Genomic DNA, 11,242 nt, shown 5'->3' with positions numbered 1-11,242 from the left:
TCATCTCAGTCTCGATATTTTATACATACGTATATCCTGGAGCTTGGCAAGTCTGAGGAAGTTTTCCTGCCTACGGTAATATACCTATTAGCTAAAAAGGAGGCCAACACGGGCACCATCGTTTGACAGGACTTGGCAAAGATAATACACATTTACTGAGTTTTGTTTAGCGCTGTTACTGCACACAATCACATCTGAAAAGGCCATCTTGGCGACCAAAGAGGCAAACAAAAAGCACACGATAATCGGTCTATTCCGTTGGGTCATGGTCTTGAAATTGAAGAAAAAAGGACGATTTGGATTGGCCGAATGCTAGGGGGGGGAGAGAAGGGAAAGAGGGAAAAAAGACGCCCAGAATTCTCCGTCAATAGCGAGACGTAGCTGAAGCACCCCTTGTTCATCCGAGGTTTCGGAAGGGGCCGACTCCGCTCCTTTGAGTGTTTTGGCCGATGCGCCAAGAATATTGAGTCTCTGTCTTTTGATTAGAAATTCAGGTGATTTAATAAATGTCATTGTTTCGAATTAATAAGGGTTTTTAAATCATGACGAAGAATAAGGCTGAGTCTAAAGGGCACTTGGACTTGATATGCACGTAGTATAAGTCGACAGCCAACTTGGCTCTACAAGGATATTGTCTTAGTAGATACTACACCACGTTAAAGCATTTCCAGATCAAAACATCTGCGGTCCCATGATTAAAGAAACAAGAAACTAGACGACTCGGATCATTGTTTCAAAAGAGGTTCCAAACCATCCTTCACCTTCATTCGTCCTAGTCGTTTATTGCGCCTAATTCCCCATGACATAACTCCCGGAATCCAAACTACCTTTGATCACTCAGTGGCATGCATTCATGCGTCAACACCAAAACCAAGATCCCATCAGTTTTCACCCCCATTCACCTTGACAGAACTCGAGCCAGTCTTTTCGCTGGGAGGCACGTTGCATCCGGCGCTTCCCACCAAATCTCCAGGCTGGTCGAGCTCCTCCTGGGTCGAACCGTAGTCCGTATATCCCGATTCCTCCGAATGGGTTTCAGAACCCTCGGGGATAGGAACCATGGCCGTCTTGGTCCAGATGTGCACCGCGCGTTTCCAGTCCAATCCGTCGAGGCAGCCTCCCTTGACGGATATAACGTTTTTGGACTGTGGGCATGATGAGTTTGAGTTTCGGTCAAAGTAAGAGGGTACGAGCGAGGGGACTGTTTGTCACTTACAGGAGTTGAGTGGATGAGACGAGTTCCGCATTTGCGACAAAAGTAACTATTCGGGCAATAGTAAGCGGCCCAGTCATACTCAGAGGATTTAAAAAACATACCAGTAGAGTTGATGTCCCGATGCTGTAGGTCGACTAGATATTAGTTAGTCACAGCTATTCACTTAACCGCAATGGCCAATTCTCACCTATACACGCTTAGAAGGTCCGTATCAGGCAACTCGAAGCGAGGAAAGATGGCCGAAGTGCCAAAAGCCGAGCCCGTTTGTCGTCTACAAGCGTCGCAGTGACAGATGTAGAGAGCAAGAGGTTGAGGCAGGGGAGTCTTGAAAGTCACAGAACCACATTGACACCGGGCCTCCATGATTGTTGTAGAGAAATAAGAAAGACCGTTAAGAGTTGTCGTTATTTGTAAGCCGAGTATTGTTCCAGAAATGACATTCGTTGTCTATTCGTACAAGGTGGAGGAAAAGGTGCTTTGTGAAGGCGGGGTTGAATAATCAATCACCAATTAAGTAACCATACACACATTTGATGTTGAACAACAGCAACAAAATAACAATTCCGAGGAATCACACATATAAGAGAGTTGAGAAACAAGCCATTACTAACTTATCCCCGTTATCGCTAAAAGAAAAAGAAAAAGAGAGCTAATTAACTTGACTCCGCGTGTGACGTGACTCATGCGGCACAGTTTGGCGAGAGTTGCGCGAAGTCACATGGCATTAAATTATCCCGACTGAGATGCATGCTTACTATACAAAGTATCGTTGACTAGATAGCAGATAACTAGTAATATAATAAGGTCATTCTCTTCTTCTTATCATATAAAGATTCATTACTCTCGTAATTCATACTCTCAATCTTGTAGTGCGCCAAAGAACCTCCCAGCAGTACCTATTATACAAATGCTCAAGCAAGATATCCATCCAACTCATCCATCCTATGCCTCAATGAAATGATTTATCATGTCTTGGTGATACACCAACAACTATTGCCTCTGCTTAGTCGGCACTTCCACCGTAGACTCTTCCGTCGTAGTGTTTGCAGCAGTACCAGCTTCTGCCTCACGGTTCCTCAATCCAATGTCAGTCTTGATCCACTCCATCTTCTCCTGTACCTTTTCAGTACACACGACCACAACCTTTTTTAACTCTCCCTCTCTCAATTCTCTCTGCAGTGTCTCGCACCACATAAGCTTATCCGCGTCACTCATCTCCCTCGCAACAACCTCCATTTCAACCCTCTCCAGCCTCTTCATATTTCCAAGTCCCTCGCCAACCCATTGCCGCGCCGCTTCCGCTCTGCGCTCCACTCCGCCTCCGTACGCCGGCCCCGTCACCACCGAGGTGCTCGCCCCAAGAACCATTTTCATCCGCAGCCCTCGGACACCTGGTGCCCATTCACGGCACAGAACACGCCATTCCTCGCGACCTGCGCCTCCGACTACCACGTCTCGTGCAAGAACTTCTAGTCTTACATAGCGTAGGGCAGCGCGCTGCCAGGGGGCGAGGGCTCGGGTGAAGGCGCGTGCTGCCCAGAGTCCCGAAGCGAACCAGTTGACAAAAACAAACTCATTCCGTTCAAAGGGTATAAGACGAGCTTCGCTGTAGATTTGTCTATTGGTGCGTAAAAGACTTGTGGGCAGGCCTGAAAGGGGCCGGTATGGTGAGAGCAGTCCTTGGTCTGGTTCTGTGTGACCTTTTGATGTAGCGCTCTCGGGTTCAGCTTTCAAACCAGCGGGCTGTAGGATGTATTGGCAGTGAACTGGAGTCGGATACCATGGCGCGAGCTGCGCGTGGCGAACAGGGCACATGAGATGAAGCCAATGGTAGATATGAAGTCGAATCTCGGGCGGCAGTGTCATAAATGTGACTTTGTTCGCGGGTTTCACGAGCATCGAGTCTGACATGATGCGCGGTGTCGCTTCATGGCTCGATACGATATCAATATGCGGTGCCAAGGATTGCGATGTGCTGTTGTATGAACTCGGGTGCATGCCAGCGCCATGGCAGCACAATTGGTATGAAGATATCATGACGGATCACTCACTGGGTAGATGGCAACAGTTGAGCGACTTGAATGAAGAAGAAAGAAAGAACCTAGACTTGGGCCAAGCTTCTGTTCAAAGTTGTATAAGTAGGGAGGTAAGCTGCCATGCATGGCGTGCTGTCTGTCTTGAATGCTGCCAGAAAAGCCAGTACAGCATCATCTGCATAATATGTCGTATTATTTTCTTCAGATCCCCCGCCTGTCAGTCCCGTGAGCACTAATACCCAACCTTAGCATCCCAACCATGTGTTATCTAAACGCGGGGAACGGGAGCTTTGGCGTACCACGGACGTTTAAGTGACGACATTGGGAGGCTATGACGACGAATGGCATTGAATAGCGACCTCCGATCAACATATCGGCCTTGGCGGAGGAAGGCTTCGTGTTGGAGCTAAGAGATGGTTGAGAAAGAAGGATTGTAAGCTTAGAATATCAAATTGCTATCTCGGGCTTGCTGCTTCGGATTTCCAAGGGAGCTATAAGTCATGATGGACGCAGTTGATATCATACAAGTCGGATAGACTGATACACATGGCAGAATCGCAATAAACCTGGGCGCATCGCCTCATTGAAACGTTTTCATCAATTCTCATCAATGAGCGCGACAGACATCACGAGTCATGCCAATCCGTCGACTAAATACTGCTTGTACCATTGCTTTAGACCTAAGCAGTCGTCAGCTTACCTCGCAATCATCTGGGTATCAAAAACAAACCACTCACTCAACTACAACCCATTCCAAAACGCCTCCATCCAAATCAGTCTAGTAACAAGGCGACAACGCATCAGAACGCTTTATATCAGGAGCAACTTGCACCACGTCTATGAGGGAGCAGAACCCTGCTGCATCTGCGGTAGCGGCTGGATAGTAGGTGGTATACCAACACCTTGAAGTCCCTTGTAGACGTAGACGCCCTTAAAGGTATCTTCCTTGCGTTCATACTCGACATTGCGGGGGACCTCAAAGTCTCCTCTTGCCGCAAACCAAAGCAATGTCTCTGGCTCGGGCCCTCTGACTTGCACTGGGGCCGCAGCTGGCTGTTCCTCTTCCTCTTCCTCTTCCTCTTCCTCTTCCTCTTCCTCTTCCTCTTCGTCCTCTTCGTCCTCATCATCGTCGTCCTCGATGCCCTTCCGTAGACCAGTGCGCACGTTCTCGGTTCCGTTTGCGCGCTCCTCCGCTGTATAGGGATCGTTGTTCTCGTTGGCAGCAAAGTAACCCACCCGGTCTGAAAGCCAGGCCCGTAGTTCCTTCCATATGTTTTCTAGAGATTCCAGACCAGCTGGTGTGGCGAGACGAGATGTTTCGAGACCTTGACTGACGAGTTCTTCGATGTCGGGTTCGAGCTTCTTGCGGAGGAGCTGGAGGAGGACGTTTTCGTGAACGCGGCCGGGATAGTTGGTCGAAGGATGAATGGCCATACGATTGAAGAGGTCTGCATTTTCGTTTGTGCTCTCGAGAAGGGATCTGAGGTTCTTCTGTAGAATTTTTGCTGACGCTTGGATTGATTTACTGATGAACCAGGTCAGCTACTGCGATTCGACGGCGCATATGCGGTGAAGGACAACGTACGGCGGTGGTAGGGGGTTACTCTTGAGAAGATCTTGTCTGAAGCTTTGGACACTACTTGATAGCTGTGCCACCTTGCTCAGTGTCTGTTCAAGAGCCTTGAGCTCGTCGTCTTCCAGGTTGAGGGTGGCCATGATGATAGTTTTCAGGTAGAGAGCGCGATGCCGATCGCTGGGTCTTTTCGTAATTAAGATTATGCAGCTTATGAATAGAATTGAGATGGTATGACGAACAGTTATTGTTTCTAGTCCAAACGACACAAGTTTCTGAAAGTTGGTTGATTGTTTGGATAAAGGAAATTTAGTTGCGGCGCGGGGCATTTCAGAACTTCCAGATCAAAGCGCGTTATCGCGTAGAATGACCGGTGCCGGTGTCGGGTAGGTATAAACCAGAAGTCAACAGTAAAAATGTTCTATAAATCCTTAAAATTTATCATACTATATTAATAACCGAGGCTGAAGAAATAAGTACTCTGTCAATGTGATGGAAATATCCCTTCAATTGCTTGAAGGTGTTGAAGTTGAGAATATCCATACTCTCTGTGATTGTCAACACTTACATAGAATTGGTCACTCTTGCTTCTGCCTCAACACCTGCTACAAGAATATCAAACCAAGCCGAAATCCTTTTCTATCACCACCCTCTTGAAACCTCTAGAACAACGCCTAACTCACACACGGATACCTAGACCCTGAGTAGAGCGGGCCTTCTCTCCACTCACCCCAGATTCTCAACGTCATGGTTCCCTTTGCGACATAGACGCCAAAATCACACAATCTGCGCTTATAATGAGGAATTCTTACATGCCGGAGCGACGTTCCTATGAAATTCGAGCGATCGACCGCTTCGGGCCCGGAAGATGACACAGCCGATCTTCCAGAGTGGTGCCATATGTGTTATGCAAGGTACTTATTGATGTTGGGAATTGACATTGGTATTGTCAAAGCCAATGAATTGCCGCCTACCCTGAATTGAGGTGATGACATGGGATTTTGAATAGGTGGCAACAATCACGACTGTTGTCATCCCTTAATTCAATACTCAGTTACAATGTCCAGACCATCTAGCTTGTTGACGTAGACTTTATGTGAATCTTATAGCTGACGAGACACTTTCGATCCTAATAAAAAAAGAGTAGTGACCTTGACAACAGTGCCGCAGAGGTGAAACAATAGTGTGAGCATTATAATCAATGAATTTGCTGTAGATCAGAAAAATGCAAAATTAATCATTTTCATCTCTTATTTCGACTGTCTCATAAAAACCAAGACTTTTTGCTATAACATACAAAAAAACCCATGGCTAGCTATGCTTGATGCGGAGAAAACAAGTATCAAAATCCAATTCTGCTTGCGAAGTGCAGTTGCACACCAAGAATAACCGCTGAATAGAACCATCAAATCACCAGCCAAAGAAAATAAAAAACATTTTTCTGTCATGTCTCATAAAGTTCCCATCAAGCGCAGGTAGCCTCAGCCGCTACGGACGTGTGATACGGCCTTACTCTCATATCCGTGAGCATCGACGACTGGGAAGCGAGCTCGGCGCTCAAGATCGTCGAGATCCATGTATGAGCGGATATACCTGCGGCAAACGGTGTTAGCATGCTTTGAACTCTGTGTAATGTGACGCCGTGGCTTGAGTAAATCGAATGTACCCGGGGCTGGCGATGGTGAACTATCCACTTACTTCTTCCTGCCATCGTCATCGGGGTTGTGGTCCCAGCTTGTAAACTCGCCCTCCTTTAGGGCATCCCACACTACTCGCCGTGTGCGCTGAGAGAGTAGCACCTTTTCTGTAATGGCATCAAAGTCCCACCGAACGTGTGCTTCGGCCTCAAACTTATGGAAAACCTCCTTGGCCTCCTCCTCTTCGGCTGTCTGAGGTGCAATCTTTCTGAACCGGGCAAGGTTATCCAACTCCTTGGGGTCACGGGCGAGATTGTAGAGTTGAGGCTCGTCAGCTGGACACGTGATGTACTTCCAGTCGCCTCTTCGAATCATCATCATTGGGCGAACAGTGCCCTCACCAGTGTATTCAGCAATGACAGTGTCGTGGCCCTCGCGGCCTTCAAGGTGAGGCAGCATGCTGATTCCGTCCATCGGGAGGTAAGGGGATGGCTTAGTTCCGACCAAATCGCAGATGGTAGGAAGAAGGTCAAGAGTCGAAACATTTTGAGTAACACGGTGAGGAGCGAATCGCTTGGGATAGTTGATCAACATGGGGACACGGACGGACGACTCAAAGTAGCTCATCTTGTACCAAAGTCCGCGCTCACCCAGCATGTCACCATGGTCACCGCTGAAGATGACAATGGTGTTCTCAGCCAGGCCGGCGTCCTCAAGTGTTTCGAGAAGACGTCCAATGCAGTCGTCGACATAGCTGACTGAGCCATAGTATGCTCGCTTAGCTCGCTTGATCTGTTCCTCTGTAAAGTCTTGGTCCCACAGGTCACAGACCTTGAGTAGTCGCTTGCTATGAGCATCAAGATCTTCCTTGTTCATCTTGACTTCGGGAAGGTTGATGTCCACGTCCTCGTACAAGTTCCAGTACTTCTTCGTGATGGTGTAAGGGTCGTGGGGGTGAGTGAGTGAAACAGTAAGGGCGAAGGGTCGCTTGTTGGGGCCCTCTCTGACGTGATCCCAAAGATACTGAGTGCTCTTGAACATGACCTCCTCGTCATAGTCTAGCTGGTTGCTTCGTCCGCAAGGGCCGGCCTGAAGGATAGAGCTGGCATTATGGTACCACTCAAGACGGGTGTCAGGCTCATCCCAGTTCACAGCCCAGCCAAAGTCACCAGGGTAGATGTCGCTAGTAAGCCGTTGTTCGTAGCCGTGAAGTTGATCGCCGATGAAGTGCATCTTGCCAGCGAGAGATGTATGGTAGCCCTTGGAGCGAAGGTAGTGAGCGTAGGTTGGCACATCTGATCCAATCTGGGCAGCGTTGTCATAAGCACCGATCTTCATAGGAAGTTGGCCACTGATCAGACTCATACGTGAAGGGGCACAGAGAGGTGAAGAGCAGTAGGCAGAGTCAAACTGGACTGAGGTTGAGGCAAGACGGTCGAGGTTTGGTGTCTTGATCTGAGAGTCAGGGTTGTACATCTTGAGTTGAGGAGCAGCCAATTGATCGGCCATGATGAAGAGAATGTTTGGTCTGTCTGTCTCTGAAACGAGCTGAGGAGCAGGAGCAGTAGCAGTAGCAGTAGCAGTAGAGGTCTCCCCGTGGGAGATGGGGAGAGAGTTGAGGTCAGGAGCCATTGTGACTTTCAAGTGAATAATGTATAAAAGGTAAAAGTTGTGTGAAGAGTTATAGTATGATAGCTTCAAACACTAGAGATGGGTATCTAGGTAAGTGTTTGAGGATGAAGAGTGTCTAGTGAGTATAGATGTCGGTCGAAAACAAGAAGAAAGCGAGTGACTTAAATAAATACTTCTAGAGCCAGGTCAAGCACACAGGAGTGGGAACGGAGAGGGTCATAGAATCCGAGTCACTGCTTCGAGCGAACCACAACCCAATGGCTCGTGATGCGGAGAGCTTAGTCTGTTATCCCGTCCGTGTCGTGAGATCCCTGTTAGGGCTGTGATTCAGATTGACGATCCAAATGATTGATGCAGAGACGTCAGGTGTATGTATGTATGTATGTATGTATGTATGTATGTATGTATGTATGTATGTATGTATGTATGTATGTATGTATGTATGTATGTATGGCGCACGGAGTACAGTAGCTGTGTATAAGCATAAGCATACGCATATCCAACATACAGACAGGCAGAAGGGACAGACAGACTCAAGCAGGGGTCTTTTGTGCTAAGAGAAACATTGACTTGGAGTGGAGGAAGATGGAGAATAAGTAGATCTACACGCGGAAGTCGGTAAGAAGTATGAAAGTAGGGAAGAACGGAAGGTAATAAATAGTAATCAAATCCTCCGATTTGTCAGGTCAAAAAGGGGAAAGGAGCCGGTGAGGTGATTTACGCCACAAGATTTGCAATCAATGGGGAAGTGACGTGAGAATAATGGTTTGTCTTGTTTTGTCCTCAGAGGGCAAATCGACGTCTATGACAATTCAAAGTTGAGTTGGGGTGTCTCTCAGTCTCAGTCTCAGTCCTCCTTTGGTGGGCTTAGGCTTAGACTTGGCCGCAGGTCCACAGGAGCTTAGCTTATATGCTAGTAGGGGTGCCTCCTCTGAGAGAGTAGCCAGGGGTTATTCCAATAAGCCATCCCGAGAATCTCGTCCCCGAGAAGGGGGCGTGCACCTCGATAATAGATCCTTGTTTGTTCGAGAACACGGGGGAAAAACTCATGGACCAGCCGCTAACACTAACAACAACACTGCTTTATGCAGCAAACCGATCTTGTCCTAATTCTTGAGCAACTCTCACCTACGTTGGCCTTTTTTCAGGAGTTGAGTCACGAGGGCCAAGATCAACACACACACGCACTCACACACGCACACATTGTTGTTAGATAACCTTTTTCGTGATGGTTTTTGTGTTTGTGCAATTTGAACTGTGCTTCTCCGTAGGAAAACAGGCAGTAACTGTCTGGCTAATACACCACCATTTTTTATTTTATTTTAATTCCATGGTGCATTGTTAGAGAAAACCATCATCACATGCTCATTCTTACTACCCAGCCTGTCACCTTCATCACCCTTGCCTTTTACCTGTGGTTCTCGTTTACAACCGCCTCAGGTGCCTTTGAAATGCGGCGGTATGTAGATATCCGTCTGCAATCCCGCTAAGTTACGGGCTTGGATAGCGCATATTTCCCATCAACCAGAATCAGAGTCATGCAATCCACATTAATTCCCAAATAATTTCCTCGGATGTTACATGAAACCGAATCATATGACATTATCTCTAGATAAGGTGTATGTTGGGTTGATTACTTCCTCTTTACACACTCAAGTGCCTTCCTACTACTACTTTGCTTTATGCAAGTACAAGGAAGGCGCCGGGGTTTGCGCCTTCACCCTCTTGGTTGCGCAGGGGTTTCAAGCGACTACTCGATTTGGCCAGCAGCCAACCACCATTGGTTCATGTGTTTTTGCCCAACCCTTCCCTGGCCAAGTTCATAAAGGTTGACAGCTCTAGATTTACCCCGGCCGAGTCCTGCCTCTACCTCTGCCTCTGCCAGCCGCACGGCGCATCCAAATTCAAAATGTAAAGCCAATTCTTCTCCACCAAGAACGAGACGCAGCGTCATCATCTATTCTTTATAACTTCCACTGGCCACCATCTTGGCGCTTCGATCCATAAACTTTGTCACGACGCACAGCTCTGCCTATCTTTTCTCTTCCCCACATGCGTCTCTCGTCCCCCGTTTCGTGCAAACCCGACGATGCAGCATGCAAGCAGCTGGCTCGTCCCACCACCAACTTTCAGCCAGGTTTAACTCTAGTGGGCATCAAGATTGTTCAACAAAGCACCATCCTCGGGGCGTTGACGGCGCACAGACCCTCTTACGCCATTAGCCGGTCCCTGCATCCTTTATCTACACTTCCTCTCACCTCCAAAGCCTTGAAAGACTCAACCTCCAAGAATTGTCTATACGGTGCATGGATATCCTATACGACACTGTAGTTGCTACCACGCCACCCCCTTACTTCACTGTGTCAATTTACTGTATAGGCAATATTCACAACCCTCACGCGATCCACAAGATGGCAATACCCTCCCGTTGTATTCATCAGGTCGCCATTCCGCCGTCCGCCACGTCCTGCGACTGTACGCATCCGCAATGTCCGCCATCGCTCTGACACGCACTTCGTATTATCTTCTCCCCCCTCCGAGTCTTACGTGTTGCCCATCTGATCACAGGTGTCTTGCTAGACCGATGGAAAACGAACATGGAAAGCGCAAAAACAAAACAGATGAAGCAATAAATAATGCTGAACACTTAAATATTGAAAGCATAATTTTCCATGGCCACTCGATAGGTTTTCTTGAGGCCATGGGAATACCAAAGTATGCACCCAAGCCAGCGTGAGCGTTGACTGGGTACACACCAAACGCCTCGCCTTTAGTGTCATAACGCCTTGTCAGCTTGCGATGGTGCAATCTGGAGTCGCCAAACCTTTTTCTGCAATTCGGCCACAACAAGACCAAGTCAACGATTTTCGGTATTTCTCAAGTCGATTGATTGGAACGATTTTTGGGATTGACCGGGTGAGGAGGCAATCACATCTTTTATAATGCCGATGTCGACATTGAAACATGGAGCTACCACCTGCTTCTTGTGACTCTTTTCAGCCTTTGAAACATCACGTCGGATCGATCGGGGTCGCTGATTCCTTTACTTTGATATGATATATATTAATTATTGTTTGGATCAATCCGTGTGCTCCGGCCTGGGCTAAAAAGATCTAGATACTTCTCTTGTAAAGTTGAGGCTTTGGCA

The 11,242-nt window shown here is 47.7% G+C and overlaps 5 protein-coding genes across 5 annotated transcripts; 1 reads left to right on the top strand and 4 right to left on the bottom strand.

The window, feature by feature from the left end:
• Positions 1-500: 500 nt before the first annotated feature.
• Positions 501-1,879, bottom strand: EDB82DRAFT_488702 (Mss4-like protein). Its single transcript, XM_025729836.2, has 4 exons — positions 1,404-1,879; positions 1,318-1,350; positions 1,217-1,262; positions 501-1,145 (listed from the first exon to the last, which is right to left on the bottom strand). The coding sequence occupies exons 1-4, from the start codon at positions 1,577-1,579 to the stop codon at positions 882-884; spliced, it is 519 nt and encodes a 172-aa protein (XP_025589021.1). The 5' UTR covers positions 1,580-1,879; the 3' UTR covers positions 501-881.
• Positions 1,880-1,936: 57 nt separating this feature from the next.
• On the bottom strand, positions 1,937-3,676 carry EDB82DRAFT_66642 (uncharacterized protein). The gene is made up of 2 exons (XM_025729837.2): positions 3,552-3,676; positions 1,937-3,484 (listed from the first exon to the last, which is right to left on the bottom strand). Exon 2 carries the CDS (start codon positions 3,251-3,253, stop codon positions 2,207-2,209), a length of 1,047 nt encoding a protein of 348 aa, XP_025589022.2. The 5' UTR covers positions 3,254-3,484; positions 3,552-3,676; the 3' UTR covers positions 1,937-2,206.
• Positions 3,677-4,089: 413 nt separating this feature from the next.
• On the bottom strand, positions 4,090-4,968 carry EDB82DRAFT_471768 (mediator of RNA polymerase II transcription complex subunit 8-domain-containing protein; the record flags this gene model as incomplete). The annotated part of the gene is made up of 2 exons (XM_025729838.2): positions 4,090-4,777; positions 4,838-4,968. 2 exons carry the CDS (start codon positions 4,966-4,968, stop codon positions 4,090-4,092), a joined length of 819 nt encoding a protein of 272 aa, XP_025589023.2.
• Positions 4,969-5,980: 1,012 nt separating this feature from the next.
• Positions 5,981-8,547, bottom strand: EDB82DRAFT_488688 (alkaline-phosphatase-like protein). Its single transcript, XM_025729839.2, has 2 exons — positions 6,524-8,547; positions 5,981-6,418 (listed from the first exon to the last, which is right to left on the bottom strand). The coding sequence occupies exons 1-2, from the start codon at positions 8,092-8,094 to the stop codon at positions 6,307-6,309; spliced, it is 1,683 nt and encodes a 560-aa protein (XP_025589024.2). The 5' UTR covers positions 8,095-8,547; the 3' UTR covers positions 5,981-6,306.
• EDB82DRAFT_488687 (uncharacterized protein) lies at positions 8,462-9,016 on the top strand. The gene is made up of 2 exons (XM_065608336.1): positions 8,462-8,565; positions 8,628-9,016. The coding sequence occupies exons 1-2, from the start codon at positions 8,469-8,471 to the stop codon at positions 8,714-8,716; spliced, it is 186 nt and encodes a 61-aa protein (XP_065465707.1). The 5' UTR covers positions 8,462-8,468; the 3' UTR covers positions 8,717-9,016.
• The last annotated feature ends 2,226 nt before the right edge of the window (positions 9,017-11,242 follow it).

Source organism: Fusarium venenatum (genome assembly GCF_020744135.1).
Source record: "Fusarium venenatum strain MPI-CAGE-CH-0201 chromosome Unknown EDB82scaffold_1, whole genome shotgun sequence".
In the NCBI taxonomy this organism is placed as follows: domain Eukaryota; kingdom Fungi; phylum Ascomycota; class Sordariomycetes; order Hypocreales; family Nectriaceae; genus Fusarium; species Fusarium venenatum.
The sequence above is the reverse complement of the archived record's forward strand: the minus strand, read 5'-3'. Positions and strand labels throughout refer to the sequence as shown.

Coding starts and splice junctions, on each gene's coding strand:
- EDB82DRAFT_488702 (XM_025729836.2), bottom strand. CDS start 1,579: ATGGAGGCCCGGTGTCAATGTGGTTCTGTGACTTTCAAGACTCCCCTG. Junction 1,351..1,403: donor GACCTTCTAAGCGTGTATAG/GTGAGAATTGGC, acceptor ACTAATATCTAG/TCGACCTACAGCATCGGGAC. Junction 1,146..1,216: donor GTCTCATCCACTCAACTCCT/GTAAGTGACAAA, acceptor TCATGCCCACAG/TCCAAAAACGTTATATCCGT.
- EDB82DRAFT_66642 (XM_025729837.2), bottom strand. CDS start 3,253: ATGATATCTTCATACCAATTGTGCTGCCATGGCGCTGGCATGCACCCG.
- EDB82DRAFT_488688 (XM_025729839.2), bottom strand. CDS start 8,094: ATGGCTCCTGACCTCAACTCTCTCCCCATCTCCCACGGGGAGACCTCT. Junction 6,419..6,523: donor GATGACGATGGCAGGAAGAA/GTAAGTGGATAG, acceptor CGTTTGCCGCAG/GTATATCCGCTCATACATGG.
- EDB82DRAFT_488687 (XM_065608336.1), top strand. CDS start 8,469: ATGTATGTATGTATGTATGTATGTATGTATGTATGTATGTATGTATGT. Junction 8,566..8,627: donor TGGCGCACGGAGTACAGTAG/CTGTGTATAAGC, acceptor GGACAGACAGAC/TCAAGCAGGGGTCTTTTGTG.